Raw genomic sequence first — 26737 nt, 5'->3', positions numbered from 1 at the left:
CATTCCTTCTGAAATTATTCCAATCAATAGAAAAAGAGGGAATCCTCCCTAACTCATTTTATGAGGCCAGCATTATCCCGATACCAAAACAACAACAAAAAAAGAGAATTTTAGCCCCATATCCCTGATGGACATTGATGCAAAAATCCTCAATAAAATACTGGCAAACCGAATCCAGCAGCACACTGAAAAGCTTATCCGCCATGATGAAGTCAGCTTCATCACTGGGATGCAAGGCTGGCTCAACATATGCAGATTAATAAACGTAATCTGTCACATAAACAGAACCAATGACAAAAAACACATGATTATCTCAATAGATGTAGAAAAGGCCTTTGAGAAAATTCAACAGCCCTTCATGCTAAAAACTCTCAATAAACTAGGTATTAATGGAACATACCTCAAAATAATAAGACCTATCTATGACAAACCCACAATCAATATCATACTGATTGGGCAAAAACTGGAAGCATTCCCTTTGAAAACTGGCACAAGACAAGGATGTTCTCTGTCACCACTCCTATTCAACATAGTGTTGGAAGTTCTGGCCAGGGCAATCAGGCAAGAGAAAGAAATAAAGGGTATGCAATTAGGAAAAGAGGAAGTCAAATTGTCCCTGTTTGCAGATGACATGATTGTATATCTAGAAAACCCCATCATCTCAGCCCCAAGTCTCCTTAAGCTGATAAGCAACTTCAGCAAAGTCTCAGGATACAAAACCAATGTGCAAAAATCACAAGCATTCCTATATACCAATAATAGAAAAACAGGGAGCCAAATCATGAGTGAACTCCCATCCACAATTGCTACATAGAGAATAAAATACCTAGGAATACAACTTACAAGGGATGTGAAGGACCTCTTTGAGGAGAACTACAAACCACTGCTCAACAAAATAAAAGAGGACAGAAACAAATGGAAGAACATTTCATGCTCATGGACAGGAAGAATCAATATCATGAAAATGGCCATACTGCCCAAGGTAATTTATAGATTCAGTGCTATCCCCATCAAGCTACCAGTGATTTTCTTCACAGAATTGGAAAAAGCTACTTTAAAGTTCATATGGAACTAAAAAAGAGCCCGCATTGCCAAGACAATCCTAAGCCAAAAGAACAAAGCTGGAGGCATCACACTACCTGATTTCAAACTATACTACAAGGCTACAGTAACCAAAACAGCATGTTTCTGATACAAAAACAGATATATAGACCAATGGAACAGAACAGCGGCCTCAGAAATAACAGCACACGTCTACAACCATCTGATCTTTGACAAACCTGACACAAACAAGAAATGGAGAAAGTATTCCCTATTTAATAAATGGTGCTGGGAAAACTGGCTAGCCATATGTAGAAGACTGAAACTGGGCCGGGCACGGTGGCTCATGCCTGTAATCCCAGCACTTTGGGAGGCCGAGGCGGGCAGATCACGAGATCAGGAGATTGAGACCATCCTGGCTAACATGGTGAAACCCCATCTCTACCAAAAATACAAAAAATTAGCCTTGCATGGTGGCAGGCACTTGTAGTCCCAGGTACTCAGAAGGCTGAGGCAGGAGAATGGCATGAACCCAGGAGGTGGAGCTTGCAGTGAGCCGAGATCGTGCCACTGCACTCCAGCCTGGGCGACAGAGCGAGACTCCTTCTCAAAAAAAAAAAAAAAAAAAAAAACTGAAACCAGATCCCTTCCTTACACCTTATACAAAAATTAATTCAAGATAGATTAAAGACTTAAATGTTAGACCTGAAACCATAAAACCTTAGAAGAAAACCTAGGCAATACTGTTCAGGACATAGGCATGGGGAAGGACTTCATGACTAAAACACCAAAAGCAATGGCAACAAAAGCCAAAATCGACAAATTGGATCTAATTAAACTAAAGAGCTTCTGCACAGCAAAATAAACTACCATCAGAGTGAACAGGTAACCTACAGAATGGGAGAAAATTTTTTGCAATCTACCCATCTGACAAGGGGCTAATATCCAGAATCTACAAAGAACTTAAACAAATTACAAGAAAAAAACAACCCCATTGAAAAGTGGGCAAAGGATACTAACAGACACTTCTCAAAAGAAGACATTTATGCAGCCAAGAGACGCATAAAAAAATGCTTATCACCACTGGTCATCAGAGAAATGCAAATCAAAACCACAATGAGATACTGTCTCACACCAGTTAGAATGCTGATCATTAAAAAGTCAGGAAACAACAGATGCTGGAGAGGATGTGAAGAAATAGGAAAGCTTTTACACTGTTTGTGGGAGTGTAAATTAGTTCAACCATTGTGGAAGACAGTGTGGCGATTCCTCAAGGATCTAAAACTAGAAATACCATTTGACCCAGCAATCCCATTACTGGGTATATACACAAACGATTATAAATCATGCTACTATAAAGACACATGCACACATATGATTATTGCGGCACTATTCATAATAGCAAAGACTTGGAACCAACCTAAATGTCCATCAATGATAGACTCGATTAAGAAAATGTGGCACGTATACACCATGGAATACTATGCAGCCATAAAAAAGGATGAGTTCATGTCCTTTGCTGGGATGTGGGTGAAGCTGGAAACTATCATTCTCAGCAAACTATCACAAGGACAGAAAACCAAACACTGCATATTCTCACTCATAGGTGGGAACTGAACAATGAGAACACTTGGACACAGGATGGGCAACATCGCACACCAGGGCCTGTCATGTGGTGAGGGCTGGGGGAGGGATAGCATTAGGAGAAATACCTAATGTAAATGATGAGTTGATGAGTGCAGCAAACCAACATGGCACATGTATACCTATCTAACAAACCTGCATGTTGTGCACATGTACCCTAGAACTTAAAGTATAATAAACAAGAAAGAAAAAAAAGAAAAATAAAAAAAAACATAAACCTGACATAAAAAATTCAGCAAAAAAACGGCTGCTTGATTCAACTTTTACTGTGGGAGGGGTGAAGAAAAATCGTAACCGTAATTTTCGTAACTACAAGCCAGCTCTCATAAATGCTTGAGTCCTTATGCCATGTTTTTGAGGGTCTGAAAAAACATTTCAGCTGGAGAATTTAATTTAAAATGGCCTGAGGCTGGATCCTTTCTGGGAAACTGTGAGTTAAACACAGGCCTTCGAGAATTTTCTTAAATTTTTTATTTTTTTAGAGCTGTTTCAGGTTCACAACAAAATTGAGAGTAGAGTAGACACATACCCCTTATACGCTATGCCCCTACACATGTACAGTGTTCCCCATTATCAACAACCCGATCCAAGTGGTACGTTTGCTACAACTGATTAACCTACACGCATCATCACCCAAAATCCATAGTTCACATTAGAGTTCACTCTTGGTGCTTGGAATTTTACATATAAGGTTCAAACTAAAATGAGAAGCTCACTGTCCAAAATCACAATACCCACAAGCAAAGAGGTAGTCTGAGAGACAACAGAAATAACAGACACCAATTTTAGACCTGCATAGATTTTTGATATTATATGAAATTAAGTATATTTACTATATTGAGAGGAAAAATAAGTTCAAAACTATAAGCAAGAAACAGATGCATAAAGTAAAATCAGTCATATTGTAAAAATAAACTTATAGAAATATATTTAAATTAAAAATTCAATAGGCAAGTTAAATAGTAGATAAGAAGAACCTGAAGAAGAGTTTAATGAACTGGAATGTAAATCTAAAGAGAATATCCAGTGGCTAGAAAGGTGGGAGACAAAAAAGAAAAAATAAACAAAAAGAATAAGTGAAAAGACATGGAAAATAGAAAAAGGTCTAACAAATTTAATCAGAATTCCATAAGGATAATAGAAACATAAGTTGAGAGGTAATATTTAAGGAGATAACGACTGAAACCCTTCTCAGAATTATTCAAAGATATATATCCTAACATACAGGAAGTCCAGCAAATCACAGACAGTACGCATAAAAAACAATTCACATCTAGATTCACGAAAATGAAACTAAAAATCCACATTCATATACACACAAAAGATCTTAAGCCACAGAAGGGACAAGCGAGAAGACTAGAAACAAAACAAAATAAAGCAAAATGCAAAACAAAACCCAAAACACTGTAGAGAATAGGCATTGGCAACAGACTGACCACTATCTTTACAACAGAAATAATGAAAACTATAAGATGGTAGAATAATACCTTAAGTGGACTGAGAGAAAATAATTGTCAACCTAGAACTGCACACCCAGCAAAACTATATTCAAGTGCAAGGATAAAATAAAGACATTTCCAAACAGACCTGAGAGTTTACCACCAGTAGACCCTCACTAAAGGTGATTGTAAAGGATTTTCCTTAAGAAGGAAAAATGTAATCCCAGACAGATTTGAGATGCAAAAAAGGCTGATTATGAAACATATTGATAAGTATGTGCATAAATCAAAATAATAGTTGACTGCAAAAAATTAGAACAATAATAGTGACGTCTAACTTGTGGGGGAAAAGAACAGCAATTTAGGCAGCTAAAATATTGGACAACAACAGCTTTGAATTTGGCAGTGGGTGGTCCATGTTAAAGAACCTTGTTTTAGTTACAAGAGTGTTAAATTTATAAAATACTTAGACTGTAAGTTAGTATACATGTTTTATTATAAAGGTAAAATTGTATGAATAACTTCCAAGACATAGAGGGGAGAAACTAGAAAAAGAAAAAGAAAAAATAATTTAGTCAATTCTAAAAGTGTAGGGAAAAAAAAAAAAAAACCCAAACAAAAAACAGAAGAACCAGGACACGTAGATAAGTAGAAAGCACATACAAGATGGTAGAAATTAAGTCCAAATATATCCATTATCACAATAAATAGAAAAGGGCTAAACTTCTTAGTTAAGATTGTCAGATGGTATTTTTTTTTAAAGTAACTCGCTTTATGTTGATTTTAGAAAACACACCCCAAACCATAAGGAACAAAAATGTTAAAAGTTCAAGTATGGAAAAAAATATGTAGTAAACCCCCAGGAAAATGTAGCCCACAAAAATACGAATAAAAAAAGAATTTAGAAAGAATGTCTTCAGCATTCGACTTCTGTCCTTCCCTTTACTTTTAAATAGGGACAGGCTAGATTTATTTTCTTCTGTTGAGAGATGAGTAGGATTAGGATGTGACAGACTCTTGATCATTTAAGAGTTTTCCTGTATGGTATACATTTCTTCAGTTTCTTAGAGGACAAGTTTTTCCTTATTTACTTTTTGGATTTTTTCATGACAGAACAGAGTAACTAAAAATATTTCTTTAGCCACATACATAAACCCATGTTTTATTTTTGGACATTACTTATCACACTATGGCATAGGTTTTACTGTGTTAGCAAAACTAACAAGAAAACTGCTATAGCTATATTAACATCATACTAAAGACTGTCTAAGGAAAAAAATTGGTAGAGATAAAGAAGAAAACTATATAATAAAATGATTTATTAAGAAGATATAACTCTAAACTTTAATGCAGCTAATTATAAACTCTCAAAATTATGAAAATTGACTGAACTACAGAAAAAAATAGAAAGACCCAATACATTAGTGGGAGATTTTAATATATCTCTGTCAGTAATTAACAGATGAAGCAGATAAAAAATCAAGGGATATAGATGATTTGAACATAATTAAAAGGCTTGATCTAATGAACAGTTATAGATTACATCCAATAATTCAAAAATATTGAATCTAAGCACATATGAAATATTTATTAAAATTGGCTACATGGAGACTATAAAATTCTCAATAAATTTCAGAGAATTGATATCAAACAAATCTTATTTTTGAATCAAAATGTAACCAATTTAAAAATTAATAGCAAAAAGATAATTGGGAAATAGCATACATTTAAACAACATATGGGTTAAGGAATCAAAATGCAAATGCAAAAGCATTAGAAATGAGAGATAATAAAAGCATTATATTTCAAAACATTGGAGGCAGGGAAAGTAGTATTAGAAGAAAATACAATTATTTAAATACATTAGAAAAGAAGACTAAACAGTGAATTAAAAACACAAGAATAGCAGAATAAGCCCCCAAAATGTATAAGAAAGAGAATAAATAATTTAAAACAAACACCCCCCACAGAGAAAAACGAATGAATTAGAAAATAAACATATAAAAAGAATCCACAAATATAAAAGTTTGTGCTTTGAAAAAATTAATAAAATTGACAAGTCTGTGGCAATATTTGTCAATAGAAAAATGAGAAATGCATTATAAATAATATTAAGAATTAAAACAGGGACATAATGGAATAGAATTGTTTATGCTGAATAGATAAAAATATGTGTGTATTACATATGTTTTAAAGTCAATGAATCTGGAAATCTAGGAAATAAAATAATTTATTTGAAAAATGCAGTTTACTAAAACTGACACAAAAAGAAATAGAAAATATAAATAACCCTATAATCATTAAATAAATTGAATTAATAGTTTAAATTTTTCCCACAAAGATAACATCAGAATAAGGAGATTTTTACCAATATAGTTATTCAGATATTTAAGGGGCAAGTAATTTAAATCCTATACAAACTATCAGTGGTTAGAAAAAGAGAATATTCTCCAAGTATTTTGCAGCTAGCATAACTTTGACACTAAAATAAGGTAAGGACATTATAAAGTGGAAAAAGGCAATTTCACTTGTGATCATTGAAGCAGAAAAAAAGCAAAATAAAATATTAACAAACAAAATTTAGCACCATCCAGCACTGTACTAAAAATAAAATACGTTATGACTGCGTTGTTTTTTATCTCATGAATGCCTGGTTCATTTAATATTGGAAATTTTGTTAATGTAGCATCACTTCAGCATCATTGAAAGGAAATATACAATCTTCTTAACAGCTGCAGAGGAGAGAGTTAATAGAATTTACTATCTGTCTCTAATTTAAAACCAAAAACTTTTACAAACTAGGAATAGAAGAAAAATTTACTTGATAAAGACATCTACAAAAATATTAAAATATGACAAATATCATACTTGATGGGGAAATGTATGAATTTCTGTTAACATCAGGAACAACCAAGCATATCCAACTTCTGTGAAGACTGAAACTTATACTATTTTGGGGGCTCTGATTCATGAGTGTTAGTATTTACTGACCTGTTGATATCACCTCCTCTTATTTTTTGCAACTCCACACCTAGTCTTCTTTTCTTTTCTTTTTCAACCCTTTAACACCTCTGTAACCAATATTCCTTGCCTTAACTTCCCATTGGTTGAACTATCTCAAAACTCAAGCTTCAGAACTACAAATAAGAAATTATGTATTAAAATTGATATAAGGAAGAATGCACAAAGAATATTGGAGACTTAGAGATTTAGGTCTTTCTATTCTGAGATCTTTTAAAACAATTTATTGGAAATGCTTCCCAATTTCACTAGGCTTCCCTTTCTATACCTAGAATACTCTGCAAATCCTAATAACTCCTGGAACTCACAGGGGCCTGTGCAAATGAGGGCCTAAGTTTTATTTGCTTCTTGAGGACCTAAGCTATATGTTTTAGAGATGTAAACTAGTGCAATAAGACGAAAACTCAAAGTTCAAAATTTTGAATAAAAAGGAACAAAGCCATTACTATTACTAGGTGATACAATTGTTCACATCAAAATCCCCAAATAATCAACAGACATATTTTTTGGAATTAATATGAAAGCTTAAGTAGCTTGCTGCTTTAAAACAATGTATAAAATTAAATTGCATGTCTATACTTTGGAAATGATTAGAAAGATGATTTAAAAGACATCATTACAGTGCAACCCCCCTTCCCCCAACCAACCAGCCAACCAAAGCAAGCACCACCTAGGATTATATCTTGCAATAGATGATCAAGAACTTTATGCAGAAAAGTATAGAATTTTATTGAGGCCAAGGTGCGAGTATTGCTTGAGTCCAGGAGTAGTTCCAGACCAGCCTGGGCAACATAATGTGACCCTGTCTCCACCAAAAAAAAAAAAAAAAAAAAAATTATTGAAAGTCACTGGCAAGAAATACTATGTTCATGGATAGGATGATTCTGGCTCTTAAAGATGTCATTTTTTTCTCTATTATTATCATTGCATCATTGTAAACCTGCTCTTCTTTCTCCATTCTTTGTTTATAGGGAGTTGAACTTGTCAAATTAATGTCTACAGTGATATGTATGAAACAAAGGGAAGAAGAATTCTTGCTAACCATCAGACCTTTTGCAAACAGGATGCAGGTAATGCATAAGAGATACTATATTTTCTTACTTTTTTTAGGTTAATAGGTTTGCTCCATTTCAGCCACTAATTTTGATTCTTGATTCAGTGTCATTGATATTATATTTTAGATAATCCTCTTAGTTTCCATATTTATCCATACTCACATCATTGTAAATTATAGCATAATTTTAAATGCCTTCATAAATTATTTTTTTCCCACTATTAGGGACACATTACATTTATGCTAGGAAAACTTAGAAATGTGTTGTCTTTGCTATTATTTATTTCTTATGTTACTAAGGTAACGCCACACCATTAGGATTGAGGCACATGTGCTCACTTTAAAGCTGCTGGTATTGTTCCTAAGAAGTTGCACAAGCCTGGGCTTTTAACTGAAGACAAACTTTTCACTGACATATAAAAAACTACAAATGCTCTGGTAATGGTAAGAATGATTCTGTATTAGTTCTCTGTAGCTGCTGTAACAAGTTACCACAAACTTAGTGGCTTAAAACAGTACAAGTGTACTATCTTCCACTTAGTTCTGTAGGTTCAGAAGTCTGATACAGGTCTCACTGGGTTAAAATCTAGGCGTTGGCAAGGTTTCATTCCTTTCTATAGACTTTAGAGGAGATTCTGTTTCCTTCCCTTTCCAGCTTCTGAAGGCTGTCTGAATTCCTTGACTCCTGTTGCTTTTACTCCATCTTCAAAACAAGTAACAGAGGGTTCAGTCTTCCTCACATCACATCATTCCAACCTCTTCTGCCTCCCTCTTCAACCATTATATTGGATTATATTATACTGGATCCGGGATAATCCAGGATCATCTCCCTTTCTCAAGGTTCTTAATCACATTTGCAACGTTCCTTTTGCCACCTAAGGTAATGTTCACAGGTTCTAGGCATTAGGACATGAACATCTGGCCAGGAATGTGGGCAAGCTCTCTAACTTCCTGTCCCCTTCCCCTGCTTACTTTACTGTGGCCACATTACCACCCACCCTCCAGACTTGGTGCTCACTTACTCTTCTCTCGGAGTAGAACACTTTCACCGAGAGATTCTTATGGCTTACTCCAATACTTTGTTCATATCTCTGCCCAGAGGTCCTGCCATGACCACTACACCTAAAATCTATCCTGTGCTTTCTAATCTTACCATGTATTGTTTTTCTTCATAACACTTCCCACTCCTCTGTGGCTCCACTTCTGAAAAGTAAGCTCCTTTAGGGTAGAAACTTGGCCAGCTTTGTTCCCCTGTGTTACTCAGGGTCTAGCTCAGTGTCTGGTACATAAGAGCTATGATGCATGAATGAATCAATTTTTAAATTTCATCCCTTAACATCACATTTTTTTTCAGTAAGCTGGATCACAGTGAAATCTCTATAATTTGAATTATGAGTTGAATTCAAATTGAAGTATGAAATCTATGGCCATTGTACTTTGTTATTTCACTAAGAGTGCTATTTGAGTAGCCAGATTTACAACTGACATCAGTAAGTAATACTCAATGTGATATATTAAGTATCCTTCTGTAAATACCCTACTATTGATTGTATTCTTTTGCAGTAGCGATTGATAATAATAGTGATGAAGACAATTAGCATCATCTTTGCTAGCATTTATGGACAACTTGCTATGTGCCATTAGTAAGTTCTTTACATTATTTAATCTTCTCACTCCATGAGGTCATAAAGTACACATTTACTCTTTTGTCTGCCCAAGAAAAGTATCCCCCTTACACAACACTTCTTTTAGGAAACTGCTTCTCTCCATTCCCACCAAGTGGTTTTGGAAACAGCCCAAGCACAATCCTTTGGCCTCTTGGCTATCAGGCTGGATATATGAACCAGTCTGGACCAATCAGAATCCTTTAGTGGGAATCCAATAGTTAACACGTAATCCATATCAAGCCAGAGTTCTTCCTCTCAGTTTTTGGACTCATTATGGGAAGAGAGAGTTTCTTTTCCTCTTGGGTCCAAAAATGGCAAGGATATAGCCTGGAGCTGCTTGTGGTCTGTGGCGAAGTGGACAGAGGAAATGGGTCAGGGACAGGAGTCAGATGTCCTGACTTATATAGTATGTGGTCTCATTTTCTCCATTTTATATATGAACAAACATGTCTCAGAGCTGTTATTTTCCGCAGGACAAATACCTTGTAAATAGCTAGTGAATGGTGGGGATTTTACCCCACATCAGCCTGCTTTCATTATCTATGTTTTCTTTAAATTTGCTGTATGCTCTGACATCCTAGCCACTTACTCTTTCCATACTTCCTGCTTTCTGAAAACACACAGCAAGGAAATGCACACTCTGTATTTCTAAAAAGGTGTTTCTTGGACAGTTGTTGCTCATCTGTACATCTTGTACTTGAATATGTTCACTTGAGGGTCTAGGGCTGGAATGACAAACAGGCCCCATCTTTCATGTTAATCCCAGGAGAATAAAGGTGGCTACCCACAGCTTTGTGTTGAGAAAGATTCTGAGGTTTCATCTGGCCTAGCAGAAAAGGAGGAAAGTGAAATAAGAATATAAGCTATTAAATTTGCTCAAAATGTTTGATAATTCAGATTGCCTTTTGGAAATACAGAGTTATACTTTTCAGCATCCAGGAAGTGTTGAACCAAGGACTCTTGTTTTTCAGTTCAAAAAATATTTTGTTAGCCCGGGACTCAACTTGTGTACCAAACCAAATTCCTCAACGGTCTTTTCACTGTGGAATGATGACATCTTCTAATGAACATCTTCCTTTGCAAAATGCCCAGACAGTTCTATGCTGCAATGATAGGAACAGCAACATGACCTGAATTTAGATTCTGGAACTGAGTGTCATTTATTGGGACCACTCTTTTTCGGTGAGAGAGATGCTAAATCACAGCCACCCTGAGAAAATTGTCATGCACTGGTATTGTTGAACATTTTCTAACAATCAGATTGGGCCTCACATTTTGTTGGTTGGAAGTTCCATTTCTTCATCTTTGGTCCAAGTTACTTAGCAATGACCAATCAAACTATGTGCCCACCATATTGTTTTGCATGTTTGACTAGAACATTGACAGATTAATAGGAAGGGTAAATAGCAGAGCACAACTGTGGGGGCCCAGTGTGGGGCAGCAGGATTGACTGCTCTGGACTTTGTTGTGTTTGCTCAGAGGAAGCCGTGGCAAAAGCCTGCTGGGATGAGGTGACCTGGGTCATGGGCATTTGTTTTTTGTCTCTATAGAAAACAATTGTCTTCTCAATGGAAGATGGCTTTTTTCTGAATCTACATGGTTCCACCAATGAGGAAGCATTTGCCATTCCAGGGTGCTTGCTAAAACACAGACATACAAATAAAAAGGCCACACAAAAGTTCAAATTTACTGTATTTTTTCAGAGAATCCTTTGACTTATGTTAACCAGGAGAGAAGCCTAACTTTGGAAAATTTATCTTGAGGGTCTCTAAACCTTTGTCTATTTACTGCTAATTCCCAATATTTGATGTTTAGAATTTTATGAAGTTTCAAAATCCAGCTACCTTTCCTTCTCCTACAGTTCATGAAGGCAGAACCCATGAACATGTAGCACTGTTGATTTTGTAAACCCTGGCTTTGGTAAAAATTTATTTTGATTTCAAAATTGCTCTACTCTGAATTGATATGAATGAAATACATTAATAATAAAGGAAAATCTACTTTGGGTAAGATTTAATTAATCAAAAGTGGTGGCTTGATTTAAAAGCCAGAGCTATGTTTCTGGTTGATAGATTTGTTTGAGCATGACTAATTTTACATTTACAAACTTATCATGGTTCTTTAGAAAAAGGTTTACTTTTAATAAAAGACTCCAAAGGGTTCCACATGGATTTTTGATGAATTATTCTTGATCATTCTTGATGTATTTTATACACACACGCACACACACATATACATACATACATACATGTATACATACATACAGGCATACATAGAGACAGAGAGAGATCAAGAATATATATATATATATATATATATATATATATTCAATCAGCCAGACTCTCTTTCTGATCTGGTAGGAATGAAGAGAGGGTCAAATGGCACTCTACAATTTTCCGTTTTGGTAATTTTAATTCTGCTTTGTCATGTCTGACTGGTGCTGTTTTCCAACTTTTTCTTCCCCTTCACTTTCTCTTCTCTTTACTCCTTTACTTTTTTGTGTCTGCCTTCCTAGAGCTTAGGGCTTAGGAAAGCCATGAATGTGTTATTGGTGGTGGTTGTGGAAACAATTTTCGTTTCTGGCTGCCTACTTCAGGTCCCATTGAGCTTTTTCCACTTCTAAAACTGAAAAACCACCATGGGATGGGGTGGTGGATGGTGATGTACTCTAAACAATGAACCAAAACCCCGTCAAAACTCAGGGAATAAAAACCTCTCAGTGGCATTAAAAACTAAGACTAATCTGAGTATTAAGAAAAATCAAAACATCTGCACTGATATGATATCCTTTTTATTCATTTAAAATTAACCAGTATTTATTATGCACATCCTCTGTGCTACTCAGAGGATAGTTTCTGCCCTCAGGGAGCTGAGAGTCTTGGGTTGAGGCATGGGGAAAGATAATTATACAAAGAAATACAATATGGCATTCCCAATTCCCCATAGTATTAATTATAGTACAGGGATTGGGAGTGAGCTCAGGAGACTGGTACCAACTCTATGTTTTCAAGACACTGGAAAATGCATGTGGTTTTGTGGCTCTTTATTAGACTAATCTCATTTGCAAGGCATAAAACAAATAACAATTGTCTAGCTGATGCCTGTACTATAGAAACATGGTAAAACTTGGGAAAGAGCATTGGACTGTAAGTTTTGTAGGGCAGAAATTGCACCTGTCACATTCACTGTATGGAGTGAGACTGGCACTCCATGAATATCTGTGGAATTAATGGATAGATAAGAAGCCTGAGGACTGTAGTTGCCACTTACTGGCTGTGTAGCTTTTAGCATGGCCTGGGGTCTCTCTGACTATCTGTTTCTTCACCTATCAAATGGCTCTGCAATACCTGCCCATGTCACAGTATTATCATAGGATCAAAGCCTATTGGTTTAGCATCCACTATATGGGAGGCACTAATCTTAAGGATTACATGTGTTGACTCATTTCATCTTCATAACACAAATAGGAGGCAGGTACTATTATAATTATTATTTCCATTTTACAGATGATTATGTGTCATTATTTTGTCAACTGTAAAGTACTGTATTAATCAAAGAAATGGCATTGTAATTATTATTTCTAATGTTCTAAAAGGCAAAAGCATGCAGATACCCACTATGAAGTTCTGTCTCTCATCTGACTCTGTGTCTGTCTCACACTGCCTTCCTCTGAGATTTATAGCATGAGAATATTTTGGGCATCCATTTTAATTAAGGATCTTTGGATGATGCAGAACCAAAAGCCCTGCAAATCTCCTCCAGAAAGAAAGATATATCTTCATTTTGAATATGTGTGCCCTGGAATTGGAACCAAAAAGCCACCAGGACCTGCTGCCATGCAAGAGATGAGCTTCTCTTTGACTCCGTCTTCCCCATGGGTACAGGGCCTCTCCCTGCTTCTCTCTGAATGTGTGTTCCATTCTTTTTTCCCTTCCACATGGCTTCTTCTGTTCCTTCATCATTGTGGTTTGTCTATAATTGCTATGGCCTTTCCATTTCCAGTGCTGTCTTGTGCACTTTTAGTTCTACTCTCACAATTCTTTGGCTTATTTTCCCATCATTCTAAGTGCTGAGATTGGGCCAGCTAATTTTCTCATGCTCTGCCATATCACAATTCTTTGGTCAGCTGATGGTCCGAAAATCTAGAGCAAGGAGAGCAGGCAGTGTCCTGAGCTGTGAGCCTGGTGAGGGCTGTGGCCAGGGTTGTTCTGTCCAACAACTGAATATAAAATATAATTGAGGTATCAATTTTATTGTTTGCTAAATGTACCAAATAGGGCTTTTTATTAAATAGTCTTATATTAGAATTTGTGAATAGAGATTTTAAGGCTTGTTTCTAATTTTAAAAATTGAGTTGTGGCTGGGTGCGGTGGCTCACGCCTGTAATCCCAGCACTTTGGGAGGCCGAGGCGGGCGGATCACGAGGTCAGGAGATCGAGACCATCCTGGCTAACACGGTGAAACCCCGTCTCTACTAAAAGTACAAAAAATTAGCCTGGCATTGTGGCGGGTGCCTGTAGTCCCAGCTACTCGGGAGGCTGAGGCAGGAGAATGGCGTGAACCTGGGAGGCGGAGCTTGCAGTGAGCCGAGATCACACCACTGCACTCCAGCCTGGGCGACAGAGCAAGACTCCATCTCAAAAAAAAAAAAAAAAAAAAAATTGCGTTGTATTAAAACTTTTTTTTTTAACCTGTAGGTAGTGACCTTCAGTTTATAAGAAGAAAAGTGTTTTGAGGTAATGACCTCTCAGATTTTAAGTCAAATGGGAAAAGGTAGTGAAGTGAATGTTTAAAGTCTCTGTGTTGTGATCAATTTGCAGCAGGTTATACAATCGATTTCGTGGGTTACTATCTACATTTTTAAGAAAGAGAAATAGAATGGAAAAATAGAGAGGTCAATGTGCTATATACATGTCAAGATGTTTCTTGTTTCCTGATACTTTTATTTCAGTTATATATATGTGGGTATTTATTGGCCATGATGTAAGATGCATTTCTTACCATGGGATGTAGACCAAAAGCTTGTAAGCTACCAGTGTAGAGGTTAAAATCTGGGTTTGGGGTCCTTTGACCCTGGGTTCAAATCCTGGCTGTACCATTTAGAGGCTGTGTTACCTTACAACTCCAAACCACAGTTTCCTCTTCAGCAAAATATGTTAATATGACTTACCTCATACAATCAAGATGCTAAATCAATGTGAGCAAACTGCTTAACATACAACTCAACATAGCTTATTTTTGTTATTTTAAATGAAATTGACCTCTGTTGGCTGTTTAGGTTAAGTATGGGAAGTTTCTGGAAATGCTTTACATCAGGGATGTGGGTACGAATTATGAGCAAGGTTAGGAAGTAGAGGAAAAATATAGAGCAGAGAAAACATCTCAGACATTTTAATGCCAACAGGAAAATCCATTTCTAGGTCCTTTCATGTGTTCTAGGTGACTTTCAAGTCTCTTTTTCAATGCAACCATGAAACACATTAATATTATATATTGTGTATATTCATATAATATTGTATATTATATGAATGCACTGATCCAATCCACAGAGATTCTGGGAAGAATGATGGGGACACTGGTAGCCCACAAGTTGAGTAAGGAAATGAAAAAGTGGAGAGTAATCCAGTGAGACATGATCTATTTCACCTCTTTTTTGCTGCTCAACAAATGCCCCAGAACACAGGAGTATAAAACAACAATCATTTTATTATGCTCATTAATTGTGTGAGTCAGGAATTCAGACAGAGCACAGTAAGGATGACTTGCTTCTGCTTCATGATATCTGAGGCATTCACTGGGCAGACACAAAGGCTGAAGTTGACTCAGATGGCTGGGGACCGGAATGATCTGGAAGCTTCTTCTCTCACATGTTTGGCACCTGGGCTGGGGTGATTCAAAGGCTGCATTCAGCTGGAACTGTAAATCAGCACATCTACTCAGGGTCTCTCTCTGTGGTGTGAACTTCCTCATAATGGTCTCAGGGTATTGGTGCTTCTCACAGGTTGGCTAATATCTCCAAGAACAAGTGTTCCCAAAAGAGAAGGAGGAAGATGCATTGCCTTTAATCACCTAGACTCGGAAATCACATAGCACCACTTCCATACTCTATTGGTCAAAGCAGTCACAAACCTGCCCAGATTCAAGGGGAGGGGACAAAGATCCTTTCTCTCATTGGGAAGAATTGAGAATTGCATGTAAAAAATTAAAAAGGAAGTTTTAAAGGCGTGGTAACAAGTAAAATCTTTAGTTGTGGCCTTTATACCTTCATGTTCTCACCATGAATGAATCACAGACAACTCGGGTAGAGACCATGAGGAGTCATTTATATTTTATTGTAGATGGTCTCTTGAGATATCTTTGGAATGGACTGAGCTTCCTAGTGATACTTTGCTTTGGTTAATTCTGAAACAACTTTGTATTTCTTGACTTTTCCCCTCCAAAAGGTAAGGTTAAAAAGCTGCCAGATGTCAGGACCACCAGCCTCGGACAGTGTGAAAGCATTGAAAAATTAGTGAGGAAAACAGCTTTACCAAACCACAATTAAAAGTCTCCTCTGCCTCTCCATTCTTTCTGCATTTTAAAGCAGGTTCTATCTTACTAAAAATCTCTTCTTAGGAACGCTGGGATGGGAAATAGAATTCTTGGGTTTTAGTCCTGAGTTCTTCACTACAGGAGTGGCCTGGGCAAACAATTTTGCCTTCAGTATGTTCCATGCTCTTTGAAGTCACTTTTGGTATTCAGTGACTCATTTTATGGCTTTCTAAATGGCCCAAATATGTTAATTTTATGAGCAAACTGAGCTATATATAATAACTTTTGTACACATAAACTGAAAATGTGACTTTCGATCTGTCATTTTACCTGTCAAATTAGCACAGATTAAAAACTCAATGTTGGTGAAAGTGCATTAATAAAGGCCTCTCCTACCACGTGGCTGAACACACTGTCTAATCGATGTGGCTTTCCTGCAGAGCAATTTGACTTGATTTTATGTATCAAATATGTTGAAACATCCATGCCCGTTGATTCCACTTATCCCTTCTGAGAATCTATCTTAAAAACCTAATTAGAGTGGGAGACCAAGATTTCTGTATAAGGATGTTCACTGCTATGTTATTTATAGTTATGCAATAATGGAAATCACCTATATTGTCTAATAATGGAAACATTTTATAACTTACAGTGCATACAAATAGTGATATTATGTGGCCAAAAAATCAGATTTTCTTAAAAAAGTATTCATACACAATAAATTTGCATAAAGTAATTAAAGTCTGCATGGAGAAAAACTGGCAGGAACTGCATCAAGATGTCTAGATACAATTATTGGTGCTTTTGTCCCCATTTGGAGGTCTTTCTGTTTTTCAAAAATCTATAATGAATGTGTATTATTTTTATAATCAGAAAAGAAAATGAATGATATTGATATATGTTTTTACACATCATTTTCTTTTCTTTGTGTTAAAGCCTGCCTCCAAAAAAGAGAGCTGGAAGGTTCATGCCTTCCTGAGTTTAACACTCACAAATGCTGTGCCTTCTGCCCTGCCCCTTCCCAAGCTCCCTGCTCCCTTTAACACCAATTGGACGTCCCATACTGGGAACTGCATCTGAGATGTGAGGGTGGTGTGAGGCTGAGAAAGGGAGTCAGCCAGGAGGTCAGGTGTGAGCCAGGAGGTCAGGTGTGAGATCTTCTGGTGGTTATGCAGTCCTACAGGCACTAGGCCGCCCAAGGCCTGCATGTGGCCCTTGGTTGAAGGCCTCAAATCTACAAGGCTATTAGCTAGATTTTACTGGAGTAAATTACCCCTGCTTTGCAAGAACATTAACAAATTACCATGAAAATGCTGTCATCACCAGCACAGATGTCTCTTAAAGGCTCACTTCAGTGGGTTTCTTTGGTCCCAACTCAGTAAGATTCACTTGTTAGTTCTACAAAAAGGGAAAAATGAATCTTGAGGTAATTTGTACTTTGGGTGAATTCATCGACCCGTTTTTTATTTTCTTTCCCCATAGGGTTTGTTTTGTATCCAGGCTTATGCACAACTTTTGTAAGCAGCAATAGCAGTTTTGTGGGCACTTGAAATGGGAGAGAATTCTAAAGTCGCTGCCTCCTGTTAAACACCAAGAATGGGGAGGATTGCCTCTTAGTCCAGAGTAAAAGATATCTGAATTAAAAACAATGAGAATTTTAACTTTAAAAGTCTGATTCTGGAAACAACTACAGGCTACAACTTGTATGTATTATAGTTTGCATTTTGAAGCTTACTAGTCTGGTTAATAAAATTACATAGCCATCCTATGAATGTAACTATTACATGCATTACGTTTAGAGTCCTTAGACGATACACACCCAGTGAGTCCTAAGAAACCATGCACAGGTTACATTTGGAATCCAGAATGGCAGGTCCCAAATATTAGGGTGAAAACTATGTACATCAATTCCTCTTTGAATGTTAGCATTTTATAACTGTCTGATCATTACATCTAATTAAAATTTGAAAGCAGGCTCAAAATCAGGAAGGTGGTTAAGAAGTTTATTAAGTAATGGTATTTAACACAAATTTGTATAGGCTGAATTTACATGATCAATTAGAGTTTGTTCTTAGAACGACTCACATTCAGAAATAAGTTATTTTCCAAAGCACAGCGTATGAAACTTTATCTATTTTGGATTTATTAATTAAGGTTTGTTGTTGGTACAAATTGTTTCCATTCTGAAATAGATGCAACTGGTTAGGTCAGTCAGAGACCCAGGTAGAAAAAGAAAATCTAGCTTTCCTTGGTTGTTTTCTGATCTGCATATAGGTAGAATACCCCACAGGAGGGCTAAATATGTAAAGAAAAGAGAAAAACAAGCCCTCCCACCCCCAAATGGATACACAGAAATTCACTAAAATACAAAGAAGTTTGGTTTTTAGTAATGTCAGAAAGTCCCCCAAATTAGAATAGCTAGATCACAGCATACATGAAGTTTTGTGTCATTGAAAAACAAATCTTTTAAATTACTTATGGCAATGGGCATCATGATCTTGTTAATGCTTTGAGTCTCAGGATATCCTAGTCCAGTCCTCTAAAGTCCTCTTGATATTCGGGCTTCTAAAATAGAGACCATTTACTAAAGTGCGTTGGCCCAAGAGGAAATATAGCAGACATCAACCCACCTGTTCCACCCTCCAGCGGGTCCTGAGGGCAGGACCCTCACTCCTACCATCAGGACTCTGCAGGCTCAAGGCTTGACTTGGGATGGGGTCAGTGCTTTCCTCTAATTGTATCTGGAGATGGGAACAGTCCCAAAGTGCACTGTGTGAAAAATTTATATCCATCAGATCGTTTTGCAGCAATCTCCTGTTTTTCAACAGGGGTCTCTAGAGCAAATACCTTTCTCCCCAGTCCCTATCCTCCCCATTAATACAATGAAGGATATTCTAAGTTGCAATATACAATGGTTATGTAATGATTAGGTCAATATGTGCATATTTAATAATTCTAGTAAATAGCAAATCTTAATTTTATAAATAAAATTCTTGTAAGTACATGGGATCTCATCAGTGATATCCACAGAGAAGGAGAATGCTTTTTTACATAATATTATCCAATATGTAACAGACAATTTACAGCGGTAAATATTTATTTTGCTCAGGTGTTTGAGAGGTTCAGCTACTTTGGTCTGGTTCTCAGACTCTCATGGCTCCCTCACATGTCTGTGGTCAGCTGTGGGTCCACTAGACAGCAAGGCTGATTTTGGCTGGGGATGTGTTGGCTGTTGACTGATCCAGGATGGCCTCGTCTGGGAAGACTGGGTGACTTGGCTCTGCTCTGTCTTTCACCCTCTAGCAGGCTAGCCAGAGCATATTCTCATGGCAATGGCAGAGGGCAAGACTGAACAACTCCAATAGTGCCTCCCCTTGAAGCCAATGCTTGTGTTTGCATTTGCTAGCATCACATTGGCCAAAGCAAGTAACATGGCTAAGCCTAGATTCCCAGTGGGAGTTGCCACAACGTTATATGGCAAAGGGATATGGATGCAGAGACAGGTGAATGACTCCAGCCCTAAATGCAATCAGTGTACCACATGGGGTAATGTTTTAAAACATTATATGATTTATTTTGCAATAAGACAGAGGAAGAGAGGAAGATGGAGAGGAGAGAGAGAGAGAGAGAGAGTCAGGGAGAGACAGAAATCTGTTTCTTTTTATAACCTATTATTAAAAGTGATAAACAATTACTTTTGCTGAATTTATTCATTAGAAGTGAGGTATTACTTCTAGCTCATACTTAAGGGAAAGTGTTACCCAGGGTGTGAATCTGAGGAGTGAGGGATGGATCAGTAAGTAGTATCTTAGAGGCTGCCACTACAAAACCCTCTGGGAGACTCTGATGAGCACCAAGTTTTGGGAAATATTGAATTACTGTAAGAAGACAAAGGGAATATTCCGAAAAGACTTGAGGATGTAGAAAATTTTACTCACGACACAGTAATAAATAGCTTACCAAACAAAAAAAGCCCAGGACCAGATGGAGTTAAAGCTGAATTCTACCAGAGGTACAGAGGAGCTGGTACTATTTCTTCTGAAACTATTCCGAACAATTGAAAAGGAGTGACACCTCCGTAAGTCATTTTATGAGACCAGCATCATCCTGATACCAAAAGCTGGCAAAGATACAACAGCAATAAAGAAAACTTCAGGTCGATATTCCTGATGAACCTCAATGCAAAAATACTCAATAAAATACTGGCAAACCGAATCCAGCAGCACATCAAAAAGTTTATCCACCATGATCAAGTCGGCTTCATCCCCAGGATGCAAGGCTGGTTCAACATGCACAAATCAATATACGTAATTCATTACATAAACAGAACTAAAGACAAAAACCACATGATTATCTCAATAGAGGCAGAAAAGTCCTTCAATAAAATTCAACATCCCTTCATGTTAAAAACTCTCAATAAACTAGGTATTGATGGAACATACCTCAAAATGAGAGCCATTTATGATAAACCCACAGCCAATATCATACTGAATGGGCAAAAGCTGGAAGCATTCCCTTTGAAAACCGGCACAAGACAAGGATGCCCTCTCTCACCACTCTTGTTCAACATAGTATTGGAAGTTCTGACCAGGGCAATCAGGCAAGAGAAAGAAAGAAATAGTATTCAAATAGGGAAAGAGGAAGTCAAACTGTCTCTGTTTGCAGATGACATGATCCTGTATCTAGAAAACTCCATCATTTTAGCCCAAAAGCTTCTTACACTGATAAGCAACTTCAGCAAAGTCTCAGGATACAAAATCAATGTGCAAAAATCACAAGCATTCCTATACACCAACAATTGACAAGCAGAGAGCCAAATAATGAATCATCTCCCATTCACAATTGCTACAAAGAGAATAAAATACTTAGGAATACAGCTAACAAGGGAAGTGAAGGACCTCTTCAAGGAGAAGTACAAACCACTGCTTAAGGAAATCAGAGGACACAAACGTATGGAAAAACATTCCATGCTCATGGATAGGAAGAATCAATGTCTTGAAAATGGCCATACTACTCAAAGTAATTTATAGATTCAGTGCTCTTCCCATTAAACTAACATTGACATTCTTCACAGAATTAGAAGAAACTACTTTAAAATTTATATGGAACCAAGAAAGAGCTCGTATAGCCAAGACAATTGTAAGTAAAAAGAGTAAAGTAAAAAGAACAAAATAAAAAGTAAAAAGAACAAAGCTGGAAGCATCATGCTACCTGACTTCAAACTACACTACAAAGCTACAGTAACTAAAACAGCATGGTACTGGCACAAAAACAGACACATAGACCAATGTAACAGAATAGAGATCTCAGAAATAAGACTGCACATCCACAACCTTCTGATCTTTGACAAACCTGACAAAACCAAACAACAGGGAAAGGATTCCCTATTTAATAAATGGTGCTGGGAGAACTGGCTAGTGATATGCAGAAAACTGAAACTGGACCCCTTCCTTATGCCTTGTACAAAAATTAACTCAAAATGGATTAAAGACTTAAAAGTAAAACCCAAAACTATAAAAACCCTAGAAGAAAATCTAGGCAATACCATTCAGGACATAGGCACTGGCAAAGATTTCATGATGAAAACATCAAAAACAATTGCAACAAAAGCAAAAATTGACAAATGGGATCTAATTAAACTAAAGAGCTTCTGCCCAGTAATAGAAACTATCATCAGAGTGAACAGACAATCTACAGAATAGGAGAAAATTTTTGCAATCTATCTATCTGACAAAGGTCTAATATCCAGAATCTATAAGGAGCTTAAGTTTACAAGAAAAAAAAAACCCATTAAAAAGTGTGCAAAGACATGAACAGACACTTCTCAAAAGAAGACATTTATATGGCCAAGAAACATATGAAAAAAGCTCAATATCACTGATCATTACAGAAATGCAGGTCAAAGCCACCATGAGATACCATCTTATGCCAGTCAGAATGGCAATTATAAAAAGTCAAGAAATAACAGATGTTGGTGAGGCTGTGGAGAAATAGGAAGGCTTTTACACTGTTGGTGGGAAGGTAAATCAGTTCAACCATTGTGGAAGACAGTGTGGTGATTCCTCAAAGACCTAGAGCCAGAAATACCATTTGACCCAGCAATCTCATTACTGGTTATATACCCAAAGGAATAGAAATAATTCTATTACAAAAACACATGCATGTGTGTGTTCATTACAGCACTATTCACAATAGCAAAGACATGGAATCAACCCAAATACCCATCAATGATTGACTGGGTAAAGAAAATGTGGTACATATATTCCATGTAATACTATGCAGCCACAAAAAAGGATGAGATTGTTTCCTTTGCAGGGACACAGATAGAGCTGGAAGCCATTATCCTCAGCAAACTAACACAGGAACAGAAATTCAAACACTGCATATTCTCACTTATAAGTGGAAGGTGAACAATGAGAACACATTGACACAGGAAGGTGTCTGTCAGGGGCTGGGGGCAGGAGAAGGGAGAGCAAATAGTTAATGCATGTGGGCTTAATACCTAGGTGATGGGCTAATAGGTGCGGCAAACTACCGTAGCACATGTTTACCTATGTAACAAACCTGCATGTCCTGCACATGTATCCTGGAACTTAAAATAGAAAAAAATTTTACTCATGAGGTACTATGGATTCTAGAGGGTACAATGGAAAGTTTTAGGGCTGTGGCTTTGAAACACTTTTGATAGCATTCCACATTTGGAAATACAGTTTTCATCCCATCTTAGTAACACCTCCTCCCAAATTGCATATAATAATATTTATCTCACTATATGTGATATACATGGATACTGAATTTCCTATTCTAGTCTACTCTATTCTACCCCATTTGATTCCATTCTAGTCTATTTAAATAATTGGTATTTCAGTCTGGCCAAATTAACCTCATGATGTGTCACATGGTCACAACTAGTAGTTATAAAATATTTATTTAGGGAAGTTAAGGAGAACTAGAAGAGGAAGGGTTCAGATTGTGAGATAGAAAACCTTAACCCCTCAATTAGTCTTGATAATCCTGGCCCTGTAATAGTCCAATAGCTACGAGTTACTAAGCACTCACTATGTGTTTAGCACTGCAGTAAGCTTTTATGTATATACTTTGTTTCTGTTTGATTTTAAGAGTGATCCTATTATATATCAGTCTCCTTTTCAGTTGGAAATGAGGGAACAGTTTCATTAATACAGCGGAAACTGAGGCTCAAATAACTTAAGCGTTTTGCTGAATTACACAAAGATAGCAAGTGACACAACCTGAATTTAAACCTGCCAGGGGTAGTTCCAAAAGCACAGCTCTTAGTCATTGCTGTGATCTTGTCCAGGATGCTGCCCAGACCATGGGTAAGTGAAAAACAAAAGATGTGAATGCATTGTTATTATTCTCCACAGATAGGGTTTAATGAGTAATCAGAGCAATGACCCTACCATTTGTTCTTGAATATTTAGCCATCATACTGACGGTGCTTTAACTGATGTGCAGACATGCCTAGATTTTCTATTCCTTTTCTGATTTTACTCCTTAAATTTTATAGGTCTGATTGTCTTATAGAAAATGATACATTTTTCCAATGCAGTTACGCTTTGCTTTTACCTAAAAAGCTTACTTTACTATAGGTTTAGTCTTTGCACACATATATTTTGTGTGTGGCTTTTAGGGGACATTCTCATTTGGGCTGGTAAAGAAGGAGTGCTACAGCAACCACCTATGATGTTACTGAGATATCATAACAAACATTTTAAATAATTTCTTTGTCTGGACTTAGGCTATCTTTTATAGCTTATCAAAAATGGAAATAGGCCGAGTGCAGTGGCTCACACCTGTAATTCCAGCACTTTAGGAGGCCAAGGTGGGTGGATCACCTGAGGTCAGGAGTTCGAGACCAGCCTGGCCAACATGGCAAAACCCCATCTGTATTAAAAAATACAAAAAAATTAGCCAGATGTGGTGGCGCATGCCTGTAATCCCAGCTACTCAGGAGGTTGCGACAGGAGAATCACTTGAACCTGGGAGGCGGAGGTTGCAGTGAGTGGAGATTGCACCATTGCACTCCAGCCTGGGCAACAAGAGCGAAACTCTGTCTCAAAAAAAAAAAAAAAAAAAAAAACCAAGCAAAAAACAAAACAAAAATGGAAATAACATCCAGCTTTCTATATGATTGTTAGATTGATTAGCATACCTGAGTCTTAAACTCTGCTGTATCTACCCTTGAGTCCAGACTAAGTAGATGTGCCAAAGAGTCCAATATTATGAATGTGATTATTTTTCTTTGAAACATATTATATTTGCATAGCACTTTGCCACTTACAAAGCTCTTTTCTAAATATTTTTCTTCTTCAGATCCTTAAGATAACCCTGGGATGAAAAAGGGGCAGATAATTTTATGACCAGTTTTCTAGTTGTAGAAATGGAGATTCTGAATGGTTAAGTGCAATGTATCGGATACTTGATGTGCACTAAGTCATTTAATCCAAATCTCAGTGTTACAAAGGAGGGAACCAAAACTCAGAGAAGTTAGGTGACTTATTCCAGGTCACACAGCTAATCAATTCAGAAGTGAGACAAGAATTCAAGTCTCTAGATTCCTATATCAGTACTCTTTCTACCACACTCTGCCACCTCTGTTCCAGTTCCATAAGTATAAATGTAGACATCACAAACACAGTATCATTTATGTTCACATGTCTGTACATGTTATGGAAATATTTTATAATGCAAAGTGGGTCTGGAAGATAGTCTATGTACGTTTTTTTTTCTCATTAGAAATGTGTTATTCAACTTCTTAGCAGATCTAACATTTCCTGACTTTAATTTCTAAGCCCATGACATCATCTGTCCTCTAAAATGGACAATGTAATGCAGGATTATGTTGTTAGGGGATATAAAAAGCTATTTGTCATCTTCAAAAGTAAGAGGGAGCTCTGATGTAGCTTAAAAAGTAAAGTTTGTTGCCCGAGCTAAGTGATTAGACTGCCAGCAGTCTTTTGCATGCTCTTCAAGCATATGTTTCAAATGACATATTTGCATATGTGTAAGAATATAAAATAAAATTTCACCATAATTCAATAAATGGGGTCCAAAAATTTTATTCTCATAAATTATTGTATTGCTTTTTTGAAGGTTAATAGAAGACAGTATTTTTAACCAGTCTGTACTGTCATAAAGCCCACAGACATAGAGAATCAACTGAATGGTATTAAGTTGTTCTACAACAAATCTACAACAGACTATAGACTGCACAGAGAAAATCCCAGATGATCATGGACAGTCGCTTCCTAACTTGCCTCTGACCCACTCCTCCCTGCAACAAGAACGGAAGCTTGTTAGAGGATGGGAGTCAATCACCAATGACCTTACACAGTATCCAAATTTACACCCTCTCAAGATTTTGCAAAATATGACATATGCATTTATGCTCACACATACATATTTAGTTCCCAACTTACAGATGGGGTTTCTTACTAAAATCTGTTTATAAATAGGTTGTTTATAACTCAAAACACATTTTTTCATAGAAATTCTCCATCCAAAAACATTTACTAAGTGCCCAAAGCTGAGCTCTCAAGCAGCTCCCATTCTTCTGGTTAGGTTCTGAAGCCAACTTCAGAAACCTTTAAGGGCAAAACTGCAGGTCCCATTGCACAGAAAAGCAGTACTGGAGAGCGAGTCCAAGACTCCACCCTCAGCCTCAGTACTGGACCCTACGTGGCAGAGAGCAAGGTGCTGACGAAATCCGTTTACTCTTGCTCTTGTGCACACAGCTGGACTGCATTTCCCAATGTCTCTTGCAGTTTGATGGATGTGACCATGCAACTTGTTCTTGTCAACAAATACGTGTGGAAGTGATAATTACCATGTGCCGACCTGGCCCATAGTAATCTTTCCCAGGAATTCCTTTGCTTTCAATCTCTCTCTCTCTCTCTCTCTTTTTTTTTTTTTTTCTGTTCTGTCCAATGTTTGGAAGAGAATGTCCACCAGTCTCTAGGGGTTGACCAAACAAAGGTCCGTGAATCATTGTGTAAAGGTTGCCTGCTATGTGCCACATGGATAGTTGGATATACAAAAATAAATTTCAATTGTGTAAAATCACTGAGCTTTTGGTATTTATCCATCAGAACAGCGAGCCTTAATTAATACTCTTTATGAGTCCTGTGCCCTTGGAGTTAAGCCACTTTGGACTGAACTTTTCAGAAAGATGGGGATGGCAGTAAAGGGGTGCAATATAGGAGGAGGCTCTGGGTAGAGGGCAGCTTTCAAGGTTGCTGAGGAGGCAGGCATCTTGCAGTAGAGGTATGGAGAATGACAGAGGAAAAGGGTTTTCAGAAGTGGGTGATAGCTCAGCCATG

At 37.1% G+C, this 26737-nt stretch overlaps 1 protein-coding gene across 9 annotated transcripts in view; it reads left to right on the top strand.

Moving 5' to 3' along the window:
* C12H12orf42 (chromosome 12 C12orf42 homolog) overlaps positions 1-26737 on the top strand; it is a 196280-nt gene that overhangs the window by 15690 nt on the left and 153853 nt on the right. For 5 of the 9 annotated variants that reach the window (XM_054664622.1, XM_063786012.1, XM_001157072.7 and 2 more), the window contains exon 2: positions 8117-8215. In XM_054664622.1, the coding sequence (XP_054520597.1) occupies positions 8117-8215 (99 nt within the window). Of the gene's footprint in view, positions 1-8116; positions 8216-8499; positions 8644-26737 lie in introns of those variants that run through there. The other 4 variants (XM_063786014.1, XM_063786016.1, XM_016924062.3 and 1 more) reach the window with 2 other exon arrangements.

This window comes from Pan troglodytes, chromosome 10 (genome assembly GCF_028858775.2).
Source record: "Pan troglodytes isolate AG18354 chromosome 10, NHGRI_mPanTro3-v2.0_pri, whole genome shotgun sequence".
Lineage (NCBI taxonomy): Eukaryota > Metazoa > Chordata > Mammalia > Primates > Hominidae > Pan > Pan troglodytes.
Note: the sequence above shows the minus strand (reverse complement) of the source record. Positions and strands in the feature narration are given on the sequence as shown.